This window comes from Anopheles ziemanni, chromosome 3 (assembly GCF_943734765.1).
Source record: "Anopheles ziemanni chromosome 3, idAnoZiCoDA_A2_x.2, whole genome shotgun sequence".
NCBI classification, from domain to species: domain Eukaryota; kingdom Metazoa; phylum Arthropoda; class Insecta; order Diptera; family Culicidae; genus Anopheles; species Anopheles ziemanni.
The window spans coordinates 7,484,168-7,506,177 of record NC_080706.1 but is presented as its reverse complement, the minus strand read 5'-3'; the positions used below and the strand labels follow the sequence as shown (position 1 = coordinate 7,506,177).

At 43.9% G+C, this 22,010-nt stretch overlaps 5 protein-coding genes across 5 annotated transcripts in view; 2 read left to right on the top strand and 3 right to left on the bottom strand.

Annotated features, from left to right (window-relative positions):
* Positions 1-94: 94 nt before the first annotated feature.
* On the bottom strand, positions 95-697 carry LOC131287568 (low molecular weight phosphotyrosine protein phosphatase 1-like). The gene is made up of 2 exons (XM_058316628.1): positions 661-697; positions 95-596 (listed from the first exon to the last, which is right to left on the bottom strand). The coding sequence occupies exons 1-2, from the start codon at positions 695-697 to the stop codon at positions 148-150; spliced, it is 486 nt and encodes a 161-aa protein (XP_058172611.1). The 3' UTR covers positions 95-147.
* Positions 698-2,294: 1,597 nt separating this feature from the next.
* On the bottom strand, positions 2,295-4,490 carry LOC131288753 (RUN domain-containing protein 1). The gene is made up of 3 exons (XM_058317927.1): positions 2,730-4,490; positions 2,567-2,664; positions 2,295-2,499 (listed from the first exon to the last, which is right to left on the bottom strand). The coding sequence occupies exons 1-3, from the start codon at positions 4,488-4,490 to the stop codon at positions 2,295-2,297; spliced, it is 2,064 nt and encodes a 687-aa protein (XP_058173910.1).
* A 1,016-nt stretch (positions 4,491-5,506) lies between these two features.
* Positions 5,507-11,814, bottom strand: LOC131289646 (uncharacterized). The gene is made up of 5 exons (XM_058318943.1): positions 11,663-11,814; positions 10,195-11,598; positions 9,887-10,073; positions 6,219-7,465; positions 5,507-6,137 (listed from the first exon to the last, which is right to left on the bottom strand). The coding sequence occupies exons 1-5, from the start codon at positions 11,812-11,814 to the stop codon at positions 5,861-5,863; spliced, it is 3,267 nt and encodes a 1,088-aa protein (XP_058174926.1). The 3' UTR covers positions 5,507-5,860.
* Positions 7,877-10,054, top strand: LOC131289570 (DNA-dependent metalloprotease SPRTN-like). The gene is made up of 2 exons (XM_058318856.1): positions 7,877-8,287; positions 8,363-10,054. Exons 1-2 carry the CDS (start codon positions 7,886-7,888, stop codon positions 10,052-10,054), a joined length of 2,094 nt encoding a protein of 697 aa, XP_058174839.1. The 5' UTR covers positions 7,877-7,885.
* A 2,426-nt stretch (positions 11,815-14,240) lies between the features above and the next one.
* The window catches only part of LOC131286705 (ubiquitin-like protein 3), a 49,952-nt gene continuing 42,182 nt past the window's right edge, over positions 14,241-22,010 (top strand). Inside the window, exon 1 of the mRNA XM_058315694.1 lies at positions 14,241-14,686. Within this exon, the coding sequence (XP_058171677.1) occupies positions 14,657-14,686 (30 nt within the window). The 5' untranslated portion in view covers positions 14,241-14,656. The remainder of the gene's footprint in view (positions 14,687-22,010) is intronic.

The following is a 22,010-nucleotide window of genomic DNA, read 5'->3' as shown; positions in this document are numbered from 1 at the left end:
TCATTGTTTCATGTGATCTTATCGGAGGTTTGAAATCTTTGTCTTTAAATTGATACAATTCATTTCAACATTCCTCATAATTTATGAAAAAAAAAACTTTATTGCCGTTTTTCAGTACATTATGAAATAAATTTTAAATCTATTTCGTTAAATCTCACCCTTTTGTGCCTTTGCCAAGAAGGAGTCGCAACATCTCACGCATTGCACATAGCACTGTTCAAATCCTTCCGAGCCACTGTCGTAATACGGATCGCGGATAATCGCACCCGGCTGCTGTGGGTCGAAATCACCGAGCAGCAAAATCTTTGCCTTGCCTCCATCCTTCGGTGCACGTTCCTTCAGATCGGCAATATTTTCCCCGTCCATCCCGAAGATGTAGTCGTAGTGCTCGAAGTCGGCCTTCTTGATCTGACGCGCTTTGTTGCTGTACGGTAGGTCGTGTTTTTTCATTGTTGCCAACGCTCGATGGTCCGGACTACGTCCAACATGCCAGGATCCGATTGCAGCACTGTCCACTTCCCACTGGTCCGCTACGCCGGCATTGACTATTGCTTTGAGGAACACGGCCTCGGCGATCGGCGACCGGCAGATGTTCCCTGTAGAAATTTGTTAATTCGTGATCCGATAAACTGGCCACATAGTTGCACGACCATTACATACCGAGGCAAATGAAGAGGGCTTTCTTTTTATCACTCATTGCAGAAGCTTGCGAAGGAACTGAATGGAAGCCTTATGCAAATACCCTATTTTTCGCCAACCAAATAGAACCCGGTCACGGTGAGTTTTGCATCAAGTTCGGTATGTGTTTATTTTTCATTTGACACAAAACAAAATCAACTATTGACGAAATATTTCACAACTGTCATACAGGATTTCCATCCGCTATACAAACTCCAGTAACTGAGTGGTTCCATTAGACAGTACGATTGAGTGAAGCGAGCACGCAAGCGAGATGCACTGATGTAACGCTTTTCTGACGCTAAGCTTAGATAGCAATATAGCAACGAACGAGCGAAGCGAGCGCGAAAGCGAGATGCACTGCAGCATACCAGTTTTCCCACGCGTTCTGCTTTTGCTATGGATACTAAGGATGAAGGGGAAATTTTTGTTGCGCTCTGATCCGGTGAACGATTTGATGAGCGAGTTTTTGGTAGTCGATGGTTGCATTGATTATCGATGGTTACTTTGCCGGAAAATAAAACAGAGCAAACACAAATCTGCAGACACAGTTTCATTCAATGTTTCTAATAGGAGGGAAATAAAACGTTTTCGTGATTTTGGGGACAATTTCAAATCGAACGTTGCATTTACTCTTGGGAAAAAGGTGGTGCTGCAACGTGATGCAAATAACCAACGCAGAATAAAATTAATAATCAAACTACATCTGTAAGGTTAGGCCCTGTAGCAGGGCCCTGTAACCGGGAATTGTCAACGGGCTGACTTTCCGGGCCCTGTAAACTGAGTCCTGTAAGTGGACCGTGTAACCGGGCCCTGTAAATTGACCGTGTTACAGGGCCCTGTAAACGGGCCCTGTAACCGGGACCTGTCAACGGGCCCTGTTACCGGGACCTGTCAACGGGCCCTGTTACCTGGTTCTGTAAACGGGTCCTCTAAACGAGTCCTGAAACTGGGTCCTGTAAACTGGCCCTGTAAACGTGCCGTGTTACCAGGCTCTGTAAACGGGTCCTGTATACGGGTCCTGTTATCGGGCCATGTTACAGGGCCCTGTAAACGGGCTCTGTCCTGTAACTGGACCGTGTAACCGGGCCGTTTTACCTAGTGATAAGCAAACTGCAATAAAAATATATTTTCAAATGTGTGGTTAAAGTACATAAAAATGTTTGTAAAAAGCTAAGTTGATATTACAAATTCAACAACCCTTATCTTACGTTATTTTGGTAAAACTAACTTGTCATCAATATGCGAAGTTGAGTAAGGAACAATTGGAGTTATTTTTGCGATCCTCTGTCGATGATATTCTTTAACATTACGCAGTCGGTTAACATTCTCTTTCGCTCTATCGATGTACATTTCTTTACTTGGACCGCTTTGAAAGTTTTGATAGATATTACAATATTCTAGTACAGAAGATATTTATAACTGTTTGTGGTAACAGGGATGGATGTCTTTCATTGTGGTTTAGGCTAGCTTTAGATATTTGACTTGCATCTCAACAGAGCATTCGTTAGGAATAGTTGTAATTTGAAAAGGTACCGAAGAAAACTAAAACTGTTCAAATAGTTCCAACGGTCATTATCGAAACTAGGACTGAACAGGTGCTCTAGCACTTGAAACTACATAAAAACGTCCTTAATGTTCTTAAATTGCCGAACAGATAAGTCCACCGGTAGATCGAAGCGATACTGTGTCAAACTATCCAGGGTCTTCAGTGCGTCACGGAAACCTGTGTTGGCTACGTAACTCCAGCTATAATAGTACGAGCTGACCAGCTCTTTGCTTTGGAAGATAAGGTACAGCCATTGTGTTAACTTTTGGGCACTAGAAAGATACAAATTGGAGTATGAGAAAAACACGAATGCCATACATAATTGCTGACTTTTGTTACTTGAGACCAGCGCAGATCAACGCCTTAAACTGTGAATCGTAGCTCCGCTTGTACGGGCTATGGAGCGCAATGATCGATCCTATTGCGCTAAGAAGACTCTGAAAATTACACAAAAGGGATTAATCACAGTTTCTTTTTATGCAGTTGCTTGCGCTGTTGGTACCTGTTTGTTTGATAGTGGTCTCCCATCCACGATGTCCAAGTTGAAGCTCTCCGATAGCTTTCTCGCCGGTGTAGAATTGTACCGTTCGCCATTTTTTATGTTATAATACACCAACAGCAACTCCCAGGCATGCATTTCCGGTTCGGAGCTACCTCCGAAACGTTGCTCAATATACTCATCATCGTCATCGTCGTCGTCAAGCTGAGAGAACAAATTTTGTTCCACACTTGCCATAGACACATCTTCGGTGGATCGGGACTGCTTTTTCGGAGCAGTAGTTGTTGCGCCTGTACTTTTACGTCTCACTTCCGGACGGTAAAAACGTTCGTCGGATCTGGAATCCATGTTGGGTCGATTTGCTCCACTATTACTACTGCTGCCACTGGGGCCTGTGCCACCAGATGAAAAGCATCCCGATATGAATGGTACCAAACTATTGCTGGTGTTTTCGGACACTCCCCTCAACCCATGCTGCATCAACCGTTGAATCGTTTTAGCAAGACGCTTGCGAACCAACAGCGTCAGCTCGTAATTCTTCCGATTGCCTCGGGAAGGGCGTGATAGATCATCGTCTTCCTCTTCTTGGTGATCGGGGTCTGTCGTCGGTAGCTCACTCTGTAGTGTCATGGCTAGAGACGCAATCTCCTGCACGTCGTACTCCAACCGGGCGCGTATATCGCCCCAGCAATTCTCTCTGGTCCGTGTCATCATTTTCGACTGATAGTTTGCATCCCGATTTCGATCACTTCCGCAGTTGAACTGGGACAGGGCAAACATTTGTAATAACGTTCCGGCTTTATCCATCAGGCCGAAAGCTTTGCTGTTGAACGATTCTCGCCTGGTAGCCGTTTGGTTGGCATTGCTATGGATCGTTGAGCTTTGCGAAGATTCAGGTTTAGAGACCGTTTGGCGTTCGGGTACATTTTTTGAGCGTCCAGCTTCCTTGGCGCTGAGCTGCTGTTTTTGCTGTTGTTCCAAAAAGCGTTTCTTAATTTCCGCCTTTTCGTTCGTCTGCAAGAAGCCGATAAACCTTTCCAAGTCCTGAATCTGTGTCTTCAGTTGTGTCACCAGTTGCTCCTTCATTTTGAGCGGATTTACCAGCTCATCTAGGGCACTGTCGACCTGCTGGCGCAAATCTTCCGAGGTAAGCTGCGGCAAGTCTAGCTCGTTCAGGTTTAGATTGATTTTCTTTTTAATCTCTTCGATGATTACCTTTTGTTTTTCAAGCAGTATCGACTGCGGAAGAACACCCGCGCCGGATTCGTACGCATACCGCTCTAAATCCAACAGCTGCGACTTGAGGTGTTCGATAAGTTCGTGCTGCTTTTCGCGCAGATTTTCCACCGATTCCGGACTCCGATCGAGATTGGCCACAATCTCCGGAATGTTCTGTTTCACAGGATTCTGTTGTATTTCGGGTATGCCGAGGAAGGCAAATTCTTCCAGGTTTTTCAACAAGCCGTCGCGTTCAACCGGGGGTGCCTCTACAATTTGTCGCAGCCTCAGCTGTACCTGGGCAAAGTGGGACGTAAGTGCAATCAGATTGGACGACAACACCTCGTGCTCATCCTCGAGCGACTTCAAGCGTTCGCGTTCCATTAAGCCATCCGGAATGGCCCGTTCCTCTTGTTGATCGATCGTGCTTTCATCCGTCAGCGCGTGATTCGATTCGGAGCTGAATGCAGAATCAAAATCAAACTCATCCTCCGACCCATTTCGGGCCCCAGGACGTTCATGTTCAGCATAGAGGCCATATTTCATCCCTTCTGCATCATTTCCTTCGTCCCTTGTGTGGCAAAAATACTCATTTTTCACGTCAGCAGGCTTTTCTTCATCCTCCGGTGCGAGATTCGACGACTCGTGGATTTTTATGTCCACGGACATGATTCACAATGTCTATAAACAATTTTCTAGGCCAATATTCTATCAAGCTCGTCGGCCCAAGCACAGACGACGGTTTTTGGATAAACTTGCACGTCACAAAAGCACCTGTAAAGGGCAATTATGGCCAAAAGGAAAACGTGTAGGCGATGGCCACGATGACGTCGGGAAAAGCGATGTTTTTTCTTTTTTCGCTATACCATATGCAATCGTAAGAGCTTAATTTTCCATCAATTTTCTAATCTCCCACACAGCCGAAGACACTGGCGGTAAAATTAATAAACTCGCGAATAAATGTTCACACTGGTCTATGCAGACCAAAACTATCTTCTTACAGGGGCAACTTGGCCAACTTACATTTTCCGTCCTGCATCGTAGTGCTTCACTACGGATGCTATACAACAGTGACGGCACACGTACAATCTACACTCTGCTATGCCCTATTATTTCGACCCCTACGATAGCCACATTTCCCAAGCTTTTCCTTACTTCGTCAGTGTTAGTACAACACTTGCGCTTTGTTTATTTTGACAAAGGAAAATCCATACATAACGGCACATGCGCATCCAGGGTTCAACTTTCAAATAGCACGTGCGACACACCACTTGGTGAGGAGTAGAGTATGAAGGCTGATAAAGTGTTCCTATTACGAAAAATTTCCAACATTTGGGTATGGTAAGATATTGAATGTTTGAACCCAAAGGATTGAAGAAGACCCATCCCTTTTCATTAAATAAAAATTAAGACTATTTTTTATTGAGTAAAGAATAAAATGTCAGAGCTTTATTACGCGCTATACGACAGTATGGACAAGCCGTGTCAACAGGTGTGAAAATAGTGTTTTAGAAAGCAAACTTTAAATTTCGCGAATAATCATTTTTCATTATTTAGTCATTATTTGTCTAGAAATAATTATACTACCACCTGCGAGCGTTAGGTGCGGATACTCATCCCAACCAAAACCACTCTGTGGAAAAGAATTAACTGCCCACTGTATGTGAAAGGAAAAAGTAATCGAATGACCTGAAACGGTTATTACTCTACATTAAATCATAATTAACTTTATCTTGGCTAACCACACGCAGGTGCAGGATGAGGTGCAGTGACTTAAAGTTTATTTATAAACCTGTTACTAATGTATTGGCGGGGTGAAACAAATCTGAAATAATCAAAGATATTATTCTCGCGAATTTTACAAACACTTTCTTCGTACACTGCACTTCATAGTTTTAGAGGTGATAATCATCGATTCAGATATTATGGTTATCATCAATTTGCTCGACAATATATTCCCGGCTTATTTCACTTCCGTCCACTGGATTGATGTCGATGGCTATACTATCATACTCCACTATCTCTGAAGCACCTTCCTCTGCGTACTCGGTCTTCGCTTGCTGTTCTGGATCCCTCTTTACATTTCTTTTGCGGATGTTTTTGTTTCTCATGTTCGGTTTCGTGTATAGTTTTACCCCTTCGAAGTACATATTGTGCTCACGGATTTTATGTTGTGTCAGCATGTAGTTGAACCTGAGAGAAGGTAATTTTTAATTTTTATTTATTCCCGTCAATCGCTGATCGCTGAGGAAAAAAAAAGACAAAACCGCTTACCGATAGCCTTTACCACAGACGTCGCAGTAAATTCGATCGCCGGAGTGCAGCATCATATGGCGCTTTAGTTGGTGAGGGTGTGGGAAGGTTTTTTCACACACTTGACACGGATGTCTCGCTTGGTTCCCTTTGTGTACCTTCATATGTCTATCGAGTCCTTTTTGCCAGCGATAAATTTCTCCACACACTCGGCATGGGAACAGTCTGTTTTCATGTTTCGACTGAACATGCTCGATCAGTGCTCGGCGCTGCCTGAACCTTTTGCCGCACGTAGAACAACTATGTGCCCGTTCGGACGAGTGCGATTTGAAATGTATGTTCAAAGCAGCTCGCGACCGTAGTAGTTTACCACAGAATTCGCATATAACGCTGGTATCCGCTGGTGATGTTTTAGTTTCGACAACTTGTTTTGTTTCTTTAGGTGACTCTGGCTCTTCGGGAGCGCTTTGAATTTCCACCACGGTTTCAGCTTGTTGGCTATATGCAATTTCCTCCTTCGGTATAATAACATCATATATATCTGAGCGTGAGTCGTAATCATGCTCCATATTTTCCGGTTCGGGAATAGTTTCAACCGTGTACGTTTCTTCCTGTGGTTCCTGTTGGCAATCCTTTGCAGAAGTTTCGGTGGCAAGTAGTTCAACTGTGTGTTCTTGGTTGAAAATGACCCGCAGGTTGTCTTGCGCATCGTTACACTCCTGCCAGAACCGCAATACAAACTCAGCCTTTTCCTTGCAACCCGGGCAAATTCCCATTGGCAGCAACAATGAGTCCGATAGCTGTAGATGGCGCAGTATATCATCCAGGTTTTCCAACAACGGGGCATCTTCCTCTAAATTTGCTTCCTGCATTTCACCGCACAGGCGGCAAAACAAACGATGCAGCATTACTTCACTGTTGGGAGGTTCTACTTTCGGCACGACCTTTCTCGCAGGACATTCTACGTTACGCGTCGGAAGCGCCCCCAGTGCCAACCGCGGAACCTTGTAGCGTCGGTTGATAAGGCTTTCGTCAAAATGCCCCTCACAAATGAGGATCTTCTCGGGAAGCTTTTTGGTGCTCAGCAGGTTGTTCCATCCACTTTTTATCCACCAGTTCTCGAACTCAGACGTGCGTCTGAAGGGGAAAACAACGAAATCCCGGTGTTTTGGGACGCAGTTTGGAAAAAAGCAGATTCTTCCCATTTTTACCTCCAAACCAGGGCACGCACAACTTTTTTGACTGAAAACTAACACCGCGTCTGCTGTCTTGGATGTCATAAGCCAAGCCACACATGGGTTTACATTACATCGTTGTGCGATTCCCAAAACAAGTTAGTTTCATTATTACGATGTTGGGGTTCATTGTAAGAAACATCTAATGAATGTCACTTGTTAATGTCTTTTTTTGTTCAAATAAATTATGTTGCATTTACCAAATAATAATTGACAAATACCCAAATATACGAAAATTAATCTTCAACTCGGAAGCATAAACATTATTTTGCAACTCTTGCTGAAGGTTTATACATCGCGAAAGACATATGGATGTACCAACCTTGGTATAGAGTGTAAATAAAACACGCAATTAATCGAAAACAAGTGGTATTGCCGGAATCCTACCAGATTGGAATTGATTAGTTGGCATCAATTGTACAGTCGTTACCCGTTGTGGTAGATTCGAAAGCAATGGGAAAGGATAACGATCTCAACAGCACCCAGAACCTGGTTCATCCAGAATGGGAAATTCTAGATCCTACGCCGGACATTTTCACATTGTTTCCTCTGTTTGATCGTAAATTCTTCCAAGGCAAGTTATCATGCGTTCAGTTGGAGTGGAGCAAGAAAATGTACAACTGTGCAGGAATTTGCTACCAACGGTCAAACCGCTTGGGGAAGAGTTGTATCATAAGACTGAGTGAACCGCTGCTCAAGTTGAGGCCTCGTAAAGATCTCATCCAGACACTTCTGCACGAAATGATCCATGCGTACTGTTTCGTTTTGGGAATTCGTGAAGGTAACGGTGGACATGGACCAACGTTTAAAAAAATCATGAATGGCATCAATAAGATTGCTGGGACAAATATAACGGTAAGGTGACTAGGACAAGCAACAAACAAGCTTACCAAGATTAAAATAATCACAAAGATGTAATCTGAATTTTAGGTCTATCATAGCTTCCATGATGAAGTTAATCTTTACAAAACTCACTGGTGGAAATGCAACGGTCCATGTCAAAACCGGCATCCATTTTTCGGCCTGGTAAAGCGTACAACTAATCGTAAACCCGGTACGTACGATTTCTGGTGGCAGGAGCATCAGCTAACGTGCGGTGGAGAATTCATTAAAATACGCGAACCATCTCCTAAACGAAAGCGAGCAACGAATAAGGAAAATAATCCCGGTTTTTTGACACCAACCAAATCTGGCAAAACAAAATCTATCACTGGTAGTCAGAGTAATGTGATATCTAATTATTTTAACAACCCCAATACCCCTGCATCCGGTTCTGCTATTCCAAAGCCATCAGTCAGATCTGTACCACCGAAGAAAACACATATTCCTGGTGCAAAGCCGAATTTTGGGGGAGGAACTCTCGTTGTTAGAAAACCACCAGTAACAAAGGCATCAACCGTGACTCCCAAACCAGTTAAACCAACTACAACGGCACAGCCAAATCCAAGTGCGGTACCTGGTACCTCGCGCCGTTCTCCTATTAGGGGTAATCTACGAAACGTGAAACAATTTAAAGACCTTTCAAGCGACGATGAGGGGCCGCCAAAACCGAAACCTTCCCCGATTCCTCTTTTTACCGGGAAAGGTGTTACGCTGGGGACGACTACGAGCGCAGGACCAGGAGAACGAAGAAGTCGATTGTTGGATAAGTTTCCCGCAAGTAGTACAAATCCTTCAAAATCTAAAAAACCTCGAATAGAGGAAACACCAAGTACCAGTACCGGCAGCACAATCGAAACCATCCTTCTGTCGGACGATTCCGACTATCTTTTTGACGATATTGATCTGGCAGAAGTAGAAAAAACGGCCGCGAATATAAAAAAGGAGCGTCAGGATGCGATCAAAAAAGAAATCATTGATTCGTTCACCGGCGAAGACACGGATGACATTGTCCTCATTGACGATGATTACGACGATGAACTAACCGATGACGAACTCGCCTCAATAGACGATGCCCTGTTGGATCGGTCCGTAATTGATGAGCTGTTCAATGAAAGCGATGAGCTTATCGAGGATTTCAATCGTACCAATGCGAAAGTGAAGGTAGAAAAACCGGATGACGAAATTGTCTCGTGTCCGATGTGCCTTAAAAAAATGGCCCGCTGTAAGATCGGTGATCATCTCGAGGTTTGCTATTCGCGCCTGTCCGGTGAGAGTACCAGCGCAGGAAAATCCAACACGCATAGTACTGCCACTTCCATTAACGTGAATATGCCATCGACATCGAGAGGGCCGGCGACGACAATCCAACCTCCGAAGAAAACATCGGCTTCGCAAAGCAAAAAACCTCCCGAAGGAGAATCGAATATAATTACGGCGCAACAGCAACTTTTGCGAGACTGTGGCTATACCGATGCAGATATTTCGCGAGTCCTAGAAGACTCATCGCCAAATGATATGCCTGCACCAGATTTACACACCCTACGGCAACAAGTTTTGCGAGACTGTGGTTACACGGAGGCTGATATCACGCGAGCACTGGATGATGCGGTGCGGGATGATGCGCTGGATGCAGATGTGGAAATTATATCCGCTGTAGATAGTTGCGACTGCCCCGCTTGTGGCCGAAATATTGCACTTAATGCCATTAACCAACACCTCGACCAGTGTCTGTCGAAGTAGCATGCTGTTTTTTTTTTTTCTAAAAAATGGTAATAAACAAGTTTATTGATTTTTGTATATTCTAAATTATATTAAAATTTATTATCACTTTTAATACGTAAGTAAGTATATTCTAACCCAAATACTTTAAACAAGATCACGACTCGTCTTTGACCACTAATTGTACGCTGCTGTTCGTTTCCGCCACGCTTTCGTCCCGAGCGTGTGTTTTCAAGTGAATGCGCAAACTGTTCTTCGTTGAAAAGCATTTCCCACAGTGCTGACACATTTCCGGCTTCTCGCCTGTGTACGTGGTGAGGTGTGCACGGAGTTGCTTCGCCGTGGCAAAGAGCCGATTACATCGATCACACTTATGCTCTTTGAAGTGAGCTTGCAAATGCGATATCATATTATTCACCTTGTCGGTACCATATCTATCGCAGTGATTACACTTGTATTGCATTGGATTACGGCTCAGTATAGTGTAGTGTTCTACCCACGATTTTGCCGGCCGGTAATTGTAATTTTTGGCATGCACTTTTAGATGCAGTATAAGATTGAACGATGTGTTGAATTTCTTGGGGCAGAGGGAGCACGGATAGCTGCGCTCTTGGGAATGTTTTTTCAAGTGGACATCATACGATTCGATCGTTTGTAGCACTTTCTTACAGACGATGCATTCGTAGCCCCGATGTTCGTTATGTGTAAGCTCATGATTGCGTCGTTTGTTGGCATGATTGAACACCATGTCGCACTTACTGCATTTTAATGTTGTCGTATGATACTTCATGTGTTGCTTAAGGGCCACCTGCGAGCCACATTGCTTACCGCAGATATCGCAACTGACCAAGCACGGTGCGCCACCGCCTAGGTGATACGTTTGCGTATGGTAGTATTTTCCTGCGGCGTTGCTGTAGCGACGATCGCAGTAGTCGCATTTGATCGGTTGTTCGTGCATCTTCATATGCGTATTCAGTGTTCTTACTCTAGTCAGCACAACCGATTCCATTACGCACTTCTCACAAGTGTATGGTATTTTATCAACATGAGTCGCCAAGTGCTCTATTAATGCCTTCCTAGTACCTAGAGGTTCACTGGTACAAATGTAGCATTTGAAATCGTGCAATGATGGAAGATTGACTAATTTTTGGGTCTTGGTGTGATCGTCCTTTTTCTCTTTGATCTGCTTCCTTTTTTGGGGTTTTCTTCGTCTAGGTTTTTCATTTGCTGTTGGAATTTCTTCTTTTATTTTTTCGTTTTCTGGTATAAATGTTTGATCTTCATCCTCATCCGGAGGTTGGAAATCTTCATCAGACTGCTGATCAAATGCACTCGAGCTGGAGTCGTTTAGCTTGCTTTTATATTTTATTCTAAATCGCTGGGAGCGACGTACTGGACTGTTTGGCTTTGCTACTGAAGATGGCTTTTGATCAGCTTGCGATTCATCAGTAGCCTGTACGTATATTTCATCAATTGGATCATTGTGATTTTCATTTGAATTGGAATGTGTCTCCTCTATACCCGTACTCGTACAAATGCTCACATTTTTCCGCCAATTGTTTTGCCTGGAAGGTAGTTCAGGAAATTAGTACCACAATGAAACTAAGAGCGTGACATTAAAAATCTAACATGTTATTATCCTTAACGTCTATGGAATCGTTTGAATCATCTTTTGGTTTCAATTCGATCACCGTGTTACGAAGCTTTCGGTCAGACTCTCGGAATATTTTCACATAATCTTCAATTGTCTGCAATTTTACAGCACAACTTTCACATATCATCTTGGGAAGGTTGTCGTCGATTGAAATCTGTGGAGGAAAATGCAATTTTGTTGATTATATTTTACAGGATTTAATTGTACTTACATCTAACCGTACGGTCTCTCGTACGATCAATAGAAGATTGTTATGTTGTGGGTCTTTTTTAAAGAAAGATGTTAGGTTCGGTGTGTTTTCTAAGCACATACGGCATATTTCACTTTGATGATGCTCCATAACGAGCAGAAAATTGTTGAAAAACAAGCTACGATAAACTTTTCTTGTACTGTTTGTGCTACAGATTTCGAATGTCAACAAACTCTGCTGTTTGTTGTGACATTACGAGCTTTTTACAACTCCGTTTACACATCATCGCCCGAAAGCAGAAACAATTTTGCATTCTAAACATCCTTGAATTTGTACTTGCAACCTTGTGTTAACGCTGTAATATAAACGAGCCAGGACTTAGTCCCTCAAAGTCCCTTTGGACTATGCTAGGATCGGATCGGATCGAACAGGTTCCGTGCCGATCAAGATGATTAAATACTGAAATATATAGTGTGTATTTATCTTGGTGCCGATCCAAACTAGCAACACTAAACAGTCGGTGCTGGAATCTCATAAAAAAAAAGTTTCGAGGTGGAATCTTTGTTGTATCAAGATGTTTTTCTTTACAAGACCTTTCATTTGAGGGGTCAATTGTGAAAATCGGTTCTGAAACTAACAAGTTATGCGAGATTTGGCAATTTTAGGCACTGCAACCAGCGGAAACAACGACGGCCAGTTACTCTGGGTAAAATGTAGCTATCTACTCGACGGCCAGCTACACTGGGTAAAATGTAGCTATCTACTCGACGGCCAGTTACTCTGGGTAAACTATAACTATCAACTCGACGGCCAGCTACTCTGGGTAAAATGTAGCTATCTACTCGACTCATAGGTACCCTGGGTAAATTGTAGCTAACGTCTCGTCGCATAGGTTCACCGGCAATAATTATGCAGTATATGAAAAATAGTCAACCGGGATATATGTTTGATGGGCAAACGATGTTTTAGGAAACCAAATATTCTGAATTTTTTAAATATTGAGCAATATATTAGTAACGAAAGTACCTGCTTGGTAATATTTTGAGTAACTAGTTAGTATTTTTATTATCCATACCTAGCAACAGTAGCTAGTTATACAGTTACAGCTCCCTTCACTACTAAACAGTCGGTGCTGGAACGCAATGGTGAACGGTGATGAGTGAGAGTTGGTCGATGCTCGGTGCGTTGTTTCTCTAGTTTGGCCAGCCTGGTGCTTTTCTGAGGTCGTCCGAAGAAGGCTAGCAACGCAACCAAAGCGTGCAGTGTTGGAGCAAGCAAAAGTGGCCAGTGGGTAGCCATTTCGAAAATCTATGCTTTTCCTCGAGGGTTAGTGCGTTGTGCTCGTCAGAAACTCGTTCTAGGTGCTGAAAATAATAGAAAGTTGGGGGCACCTGGTTTTCTGATGGTGAAAAAATGTGTGCTGGTGGTCGTAAGGGGAGAACGAAACTACGTGAATACGCATGAGTGTGCGGGAGGGGTGCGCGAGGGAAATGGGTGTGTGTTTGTGTGAGCGTACGTGTGCACCGTGTTGTTGTTGTAAATGGATTTGGATGAAATTTTACATCTTCCGAGCAGTCCTGCGCTCAGGAGCTGGCAGGGGTGTTGTTTGAAAATAAATCCATCCGTTTCGTGCACGGGTGTTTACATCGGCAGTACGTTCGGATGGTGGTTGCTGGCATCGTTGTTGTTTCTGAACTATTGGTTCAGTTATGATCAACGTGGTTCTAGTACCTTCAGTCTGTCTCAGTAGAGTGAAAATATATCAGAATGGCACCATGTCTAGCGAACGCCCACTGGTGAAAAAAAAATCGACCGACAAAATATTTTCCATCAATGTTAATTGTGTCGTTAATTCGCATTCATTTCTAGCCCTGTTGGTTTTGTTTTAAAGTGGATGTGTTGAAAGTGAACGAAATCCGCAAAAGATGAAAGGCAATGCGTTGTGATAGTGCACGAGAGCAGTGAGCCATAAAAGAAGGCATCAATCGCAATCGATCGAATGTTAATGTTCGCATTTAAAGTGAATCGCGTCCGTCTGCAACCGGAAAACAAGCGATGGCTTAAAAAATAGTTTTCTCTCCCTTGCGAAATCGGACGGAGGTCACTGAAAAAGATGCCCGCCTTGGTCTACTTCCAATCGATAGTTATCTGAAAATAAGCCTTCGTATTCACTGTCATTGCATTTGACAGGTTGCTTTGTGTAAATGGGCGAAAAGTTTCAAGTCTGAGCTTCGAAAACGGCCAGCAAGGTGTTGTTGTGGCAACCAAGTTGGGAACGAGAACTGTAGCAGCACCAGTAGAAGTCAGCCAGCTTTAATCATCGTTATATTATATTTTCTCATCCGTCACCTTAACCACCGCAGTCTCGGCACCGTCAGCATCATCAGCTTTGCGGAACAATAGTAAGGTCTACGCATTTCCTTCCCCGAGTGGGAAAGAACCAGTAGATTCTGCCAGTAAACACAAAGCACCAACAGTCGGAACGTCACACAATCCGCTCGCCGGAACAACCGGATTGTGACTTCTTTCTTGATTGGCTTTTCGGAAGCTCGTGCAAGAGAGAAGCAGAGAGCGATAGTGGGGCAAGGCACCGGAAAGAAGGTGAAATCGAGTTGGCGAAGGGCAAGCGTCCGAGAAAATAGGCTAAGGCTGTGGCCTGAGGAAGCCCAATCGGAAGGAGCATCTGCAGTAGGGCTGACAACAAAGACGAGCAGTCAATCATAAACCAGCAATACACACACATTTTAAGGTTCCCGCCCGTGCTGCAGAAAAGGGAAGGATGTCGTCCAAAAACATACCTGCTGATAAGGTAAGTGCTGAATGCAAGACGCATTATAGAAATATATGTAATAGTATTCAAATAGTAAATCAATATACAAAATTGTTTGCGATTATTTCTGGATAGAAACGTAAAATATGCTGGAAACAGTTTTAAGTAGTTTTGTGTCAGAACGTAAATTATGAGATTATCGATTTTGCTTAAGATTCTCAAGTATTGCCCAATTCGACTAGCATGGTTTTGTTGGGAATCACTACTGCTCATTATCCGTGTCTGTTGACCGACATGAAAACAAAAACTGAGCGATAATCTAAGTGGAGATGTGAAAAAATTAAATCTTTTACGTCTTGGAGTCGTAAACTCAAACAATCGGTCAAGACTATGGCCTTGTCTCGTGTTCGGTAGAAAATAAGTTTAAGTATCTATCAACATTTTCCGTCCATGGTTGGCAGTCCGTTAATTAACTAATGCGTACGACGGTAAAGTAAAGCAATAGCTCCAGTGTGTTTTTATCGAACTTTCTCCTCCAACACCGAGCGATTTCAGGGAACGTTTCCGTTTTGTTCATTTTACGACATTTTGGCCTCCTTTTCCTTACGACCAACGTTTAAAATGTGCACATTCAGAATTTAAGTTCCCAACGCATCGTATGTATTTATTTTTGCTGGTTTTCGATTTAATTAAACTAATGGACATTTTATTGTGCTGTGCCACGTCGGGGTCGGCTGTCGTCCATGGAATTGTCGCTGGAGAGTTTTCATTCATTCCAACGGGTGGTTGCTTTTCGAACTGTTTTTGTTGATAAAACAGTTTACTTGATAAAAAAGGACTGTATAATGGATAATTTAATTAAAATGAAAAAAGCTGTACGTTTAAAATATATATTGTATTTTTTACTTAATTGAGACATATTTTTCCATTTTTCGTACATATCTTAATCTTTTCCGGAGCTATTCTCGCTGGATGCATCAGACATGCAATTCTGCCTCCTTCAGTGCTAGTGCTGCGGAAAACATTATTGTCAGGAAAAAGGGATTTCCCATTTCGACTCGGAGCGTCAAGCACTAAAAGCGTTCCGCCTGGAGAACAGAACTTCCCATGCAGTTCGGGGTGAAGTGCATGCGCGATGTAACTCACAGGACATGGGAAGAAAGTCCCACAGCCAGGACCAACCAGTCATCCTTTGCCTCTCTTTGCTTGCGGGATTTCCTTCCTGATGTTCTCTCCGCACTTAGTTCGCTCTCTCCGCATTCCCTCGCACACACACACACACTTGGGCGCGAACAACCACACATAGCTGGAAGTCATTTATTTTCATTCTATTTCACGTCCGTAAGCACCAGGTTTTTCCCTCCCTCTGGAGGTTGGGCGCGCGCGTTCGCTGGCATTTTCTCTCCTACGGTGGTTGAACACTTGCAGCAGCAAGCAGTAACAGCGGGAGGTAGCTCTGCTGCACGGCCCTGGCACAGTGTTTATTTTGTTTGCCTGCATCCGGCAAGCCCGGCTATCGGCTATTCTTGCTGCTGCAGCGTTGCATCGGATGGTTTGGCAAGAAAGCATATTTGCATTTGCATGTGAGTTTTGGTTTCGGGAGGTTTTACGAGCTCCCAGTTGCCTTTTCCGATGGCCCCAGGATGAGTGTTGCTACATACGGAAAAGGCATATTTTGTAATAACCATCGAGCGAGCCTCGATGTCAATTATTGCGCATGCACAAATCCATGGCAATGCTCGAATCATTTAAATGAACATATAAACAAAGCACTTACAGTCCTCTATAATGATGTATAAGGATTTAATTAAATCTAGTCATATTTGTTGTAGTCTGCCGAAGTGCATGAAGTTTTTCAGTTTACTTTATTTAACGAACAACATTTTTTTCAGCTGTCCACTTCTACTGGCTCAGGTGCTATAAGAAATGATTATTTATTTACATTCCTTTGTTTGCCATCGCGCTACTTCATAAAGGCGTGGTTCCCTGGGATCCCGATCAGATTACTCAATCTCGGATGGTGACAGCTTGTAGTAAATTGCTTCGCAGTGGCGAGTACTTTCGCGAGGGTTTCCACTTGGATTTAAAATAAACCACTTTCGCGCCCATCCTACGGGGTAAGCAGATACCCCTCAGCGTGCGAAAGGATAGGAGGGAACGAAGGAACACCATCGATGCGAGGACTGTAAGTGGCAAAAGGTGGCCCTTTGGAGACCGCGGTCCTGGTGGTAACTGTGGCGGGCTGGCTGAAAGTATTTTTTCAAGTGTCGTTGCCTAAACTTAGACCATATGTTTCAATCATATTCATCGTCCTCGATGGATGTTTCGTTATCTCGGTGGCTCTAGACCCTTTTTGGTAACGGGACATTTTGTTTATTTTTATAAACTCCGGCTGAAGAAAGTTTTTTTTTTGTTGTCTTTTTGGTTCTTCCCTCGACCCTTAGATAAAGGATTTAACGATAGCGTCGGCAGGTTCGGCCTGTTGAGCTAGCATTACAACACGACAACATGCTAATAGTCGTGCCGGCTGTCGGCAGTATGGTAATGGTGCTCATTCCTAATGTCCTGTCTGTGGTATCCAAAAGGGACACATTTTCTCTAACGACCGCCCGGGGAGTTAGTCTTTCGTGACTTTTGAAATATTCTTCCTTGTGAAACTTACCACAATGTTGTATCAAAATAAAAGAAAGCAACAATTCGTAGAGAGGATCATTGCGTAAGCCTGCGAAGCAAGTTCTACATCCGTGGTTTTTTTTTTTCACTAAACATTTTCAAATTCATCCAATCTTGTTCCAAGCATTCAAGCGTTCCTAAAGCGTAACCCCTTTTGGAACAAGCTTACCCATTCCTATGGTCGCGGAAGTTGATCGATGAAATACCCGGCGAAAGGCTAAGCTTCTTGTTTGTTTGTTTGTTTAGCGACTCTTCGCGTTTGACTTGCATTTCACTGCATTTCGCAAAAATTCTTCCACTCGCTGCTGGAATTTTCATTTTACACTCGTCCACTCCAGATGGATGGATAGCGGCGGGGCGAGCGGCGCTGGAGGTGTGCCGTCAGAGAAGTCCATCAATTTCCAGCGACTACAATTTCCCTTGAGAGCTAGAAATTGGTGTGTGCCGTGTGTCGGTCGTCGCTTTTCCGTGGTTCGTATACTGCTCTGTAATAGCGAGTTCGCGCGCATCAAACTGTTCCACCGCACGCCGAGGGTGGTGTCAGGGTGGAGGAAGATCGAAGTCGTGCGACTGATTTGTTATCCGCAACCGCAGGAAAAACGCTTTCCTTTGGGCCACGCCTGTCCAAAGAGCGACCAGCAATATCGGGTGAGAAATGTGCGCTCGATCTACCACGTCGACTTCTGCCCCCTTGTCGAATGCCCCCGCCCGGTGCTGTCTTTTCGGTAAGCCCTTGCTACGGGCGGGGGAAAAACAGGAACTGGTGTGGAAGGTTTTCAATTTTCCCAATTGTGTCCCTCTCCCGGGCAGCAGCTACATACACACACAGCGCCGATTGGAGATGTACTGGAAATGAGGGAAAATAGATAAGGCGAATGTCTTTTAGATGCTTTCCCTTTATCCTTCCGTGAGGGGTGGAACGGGAAGCAGCTCCAAAACGCCCTGCATCGTGCACAATACAGCGAACAAAGCTGAAATATGGTTGTGGAGCGCGTATTGGTAATTTAGGAAAATGTGTGTCGCTGTCAGTTTAAGGAATGGTGAATCGGGAAGTGGAAAAACGATCGGCGGGAAAATCCATTGTTGCCTGAGAGCCGTGTAACAGGGAACAGAGGAAGGAGGGAACGAGGAGAACGGCAATGGCAATGGTGGAGGAAAATTTAATATCGAACGATAATGGTACGCAAGAAAATCATCCAAATGACAAAGTGTAATGTGGTGCTCTCGTGCAAAGAACGGGGAAGGCAAGCGAACGCGCTGTTAAGGATGGTGCATTAATGCCTTTTAATCGTGCAAAAGAAAAAAAACTTACACATTATGAGAAGCCCATTAGAGTGGAAGCCGAAATGGGTTTGATGCGAGAAGAGCAAATGGTAAAAGGTTTATTCGGGAGGAAAATTATGAGTAATAGATGGACTGAGCGGTGGCTATAAGGCAAGGGCGGAACATGAGCAAAAATTTGAATCCATTTGTTGAAACAGGAAAATAAAGAATCCCCGGAGTGAAGCATTAGGTAAAAAAATATCCCTAATCCGAAGGAGGTAGTGTTGATTCTTTCGTCCGAGCTCCGCCTTCAAGGGGAACCCTATAGAATGATGAGACTTTGATGACACGGACGATGGAATGCAGAATCCTTATGAAGTTTAAAACGACACAAACCATCAAGCAGATACGAAAGTTCATAGTGGGTGTGACGCCATAAAGCAGCAAGTCTGCTTTTTTATCAAACCTGAGCATGATCTGGCTCTGTGGGTATGCCTCGCTTAATATCTCGAGAAGCTATTATTTTTGCTCTTTCACAAGTGATGATTATGTTTCCCTGGGTTTACAGATAATTTAGTGTTTCCTGTAATATAATTATTTTTTCATCATTGTGTGATTAAATTAAACAATTTTATGATTTGATAATCGTATCTTGGTGGACCGGTTTATCTCGTAACAATCCAGCAAGCTAAAGATATCAGAAAATCATTTGCTTTAGCAAACATTTTATACTGCTGAATCAACAAACTCTGTATGCCATAATACCTTGTACCGTACACAACCACCCACACGCAATGTCACTTAAGGTATGATGTTCAACAGCGTGAAGGACAGAGGAGTATCTATATTGTCGTGAGGGAGAATATATTCTCGAGTTGGAAACAACATCTTTGGCAGTTGTTTAGCTGAGCAGCGCCGACCGATGATGGGGAATCCGGTTGATCATGCGTGGTGCACTGTGGCGAACACTATGTTGTGTGTGCTATGGGTGTATGGCCAAATGTCATCGTGCACCAATGCATACACCACCCGAGGAGCAGATAGAAAGCGTGGGACTTGTGTGATGCAACCACCCCTTTTTCCACATCAAACCTGCGCGTGTAAATTTTCCTTTGACGTCATCCATCTGTCCAAATATACCGCGTGTGTGTGTGCGTGTGTGTGTGTGTGAGCTGGTGGTTGGTAAATTGAGATTTGCCATCGATGCTGCCCCTTGTCGCGAAAAGGGTGTGTGATTTTCTTCCTGCGGCTTCCGAGTGCTCGATTTTTCCATTCCATTCCATTGGCAGAAGTGCAAAGCCGCCGTTTGATGGTATGTTTTGCTACTGTGTGCACGAGTGGCCATTAACGGTGGCAGTTTGTGAGATTGGTCTGTGCGCCCCCTGTGACGCGACTTGGTTGTTGTCGAAGGATTTCTTTCACGATTGAAGCATTATTGTTGCAATGAGAGTGACATTTTTTCCCTATTACATTACTTTGAAGAACGATGGATGTACCTTGAATTTTACTAATATGGTTTTTTTAAAATTTTATTTCCCTTCCAGGTAAGAGACCATCGTTCTGCTACCCCCGATGCGTAAGACAACTCCAGCATTGCAAACAAACACCCGTACAAAAATGCAATCCCCCATGACAACCAACCTCGACTTCAATTACTCGGTCAAAGATCGTAACTCGGGAGAGATTTAAACCATCACTTGCTGTTCGATACTTGCGAACAGCTCCGACACAACGCCATGGGAGGCACCTTTGCATGTCCCATGACGCCAACGCCATGCCCGGAATGCCCTCACGTCACGCGTCAACCCCAATGCCCAAGCGGCCATACCCTTCTGCCCTTGGCCATACCACGGCTGGCCCGTTTGCAGGCGTTACGTTTGAACGCTCGCTAATTGGATATCGGTTCGTTGGTGCTCCTGGTGGCGAGTGGAGTCCGTGTCATTACGTGTCGCCCTCGAAAGAGGATTACCGGGCCCGGTCTGTTGCGGTCGAGGATGTGTCTCCTTTCGCATCAGCAGCAGCCATGTGAAACTTGAGCGATTTTGTTGATCTTTTCACTTAAGGGTAGAACTATTTAAAAAAGAAATTACTACATTCACCAGCTGTACAATGGAGTAGTAGTAGGTTCGTACAATAAGTTTGAATACTTTATCCAAGGGTACGGCGGGACAATTCTCCAGCCCTTTCCTAACAGTTTCGTTTCGGGTTATGATGTTTTTATAATCCATTCCTGCGATCCAGCAGCCTATTGGGTCACAGACTCATTACGATGCATGATTCAGCTGTAGGGCTTAAGAGCACCCAGAAAAAAGGGGTTCGACACCGCAACCGCGATGATTGCCTAATCGAACGCTCGGGGTCTCCCGACTCCAACTAATAGGACTGCTAATAATTGGTTAGGTTAGGCGAAGGTTTCTTCGTCCCTTTTCGCACAGGCGTACGCAACCATACACACCATTGAATTAGGAAAAAAAGTGAATCTTGACGGACGAAATGATCGAGATTCTTGTGAACGTCAATGCGTGTGTGTGTGTGTGTAGGATTGCGACCCTGGAAACATAGGGCAAAGGGAAGGTTCGGGGGCGAGCAGCTAGGGTCGATGTTGGACAACCGCCCCTCGCCCAATACATTGTTGTATCGAGAATGTAATATCTTTGTGTCGGGGCGGAAGACGCCACGCCATGCGGAGATTGCTCGTTGCTCGTTTCCCAATCTGTTGTGGCGGACATCGAGAAACATGGTGGCACAATGGTTATTATTGGGTATTGTTTGCTAAGCATACGGTCGTTTTATGATGCCATCGTTTTTGTTTTGTTACGCACGCCTTTCTTATCTAACCAGCTTCTTTTCCCCTACCATCAGTTCCAATGACATTGTGGATGCGCTGGAGAAAATTGAACGGTTTTACCTACCCATTTCCGTAATAGCCAACCGTTGTACTTTTTTTGTAAAGTTCTATTACTATGTTTCTAATTCGACTTTCATAAGTTACCCGTGGCGTACGTTTGTGCTATGTTTGGTAACACAAACACGCGTAGTAGATACATTTTTCCATTAATCGTCAAGCAAACCCGCAGGCCCGAGTTTTGAACACGGTTTGCATATTTTCGAGAAAAAGGAACCCTTTTCCTCTATCCATCAAATGAGAAAACTTTTCAACTCACCATCGTGTCTTGGGTTCTTATTCCCATTTTTTTTTTTTTTTTTGACGTTGTATAATCGGAGAAACAGGTGGAAAGCACGGCTTAGCCATGAAAGAGGTTGTTTGATGAAGGCTTTGGTCAAAGTTTAATTAATCGTGCTTCCGTTCTTACTTAAATTATCTTGGGCTTTTTCCTCTCCGTTCCTTCCCCCACGCCCGGTGTCTAATGGAAATGATGCAGATGTAGCGCTGTATGTAATTTCTTTGCTGATTCAAAGCATGTTT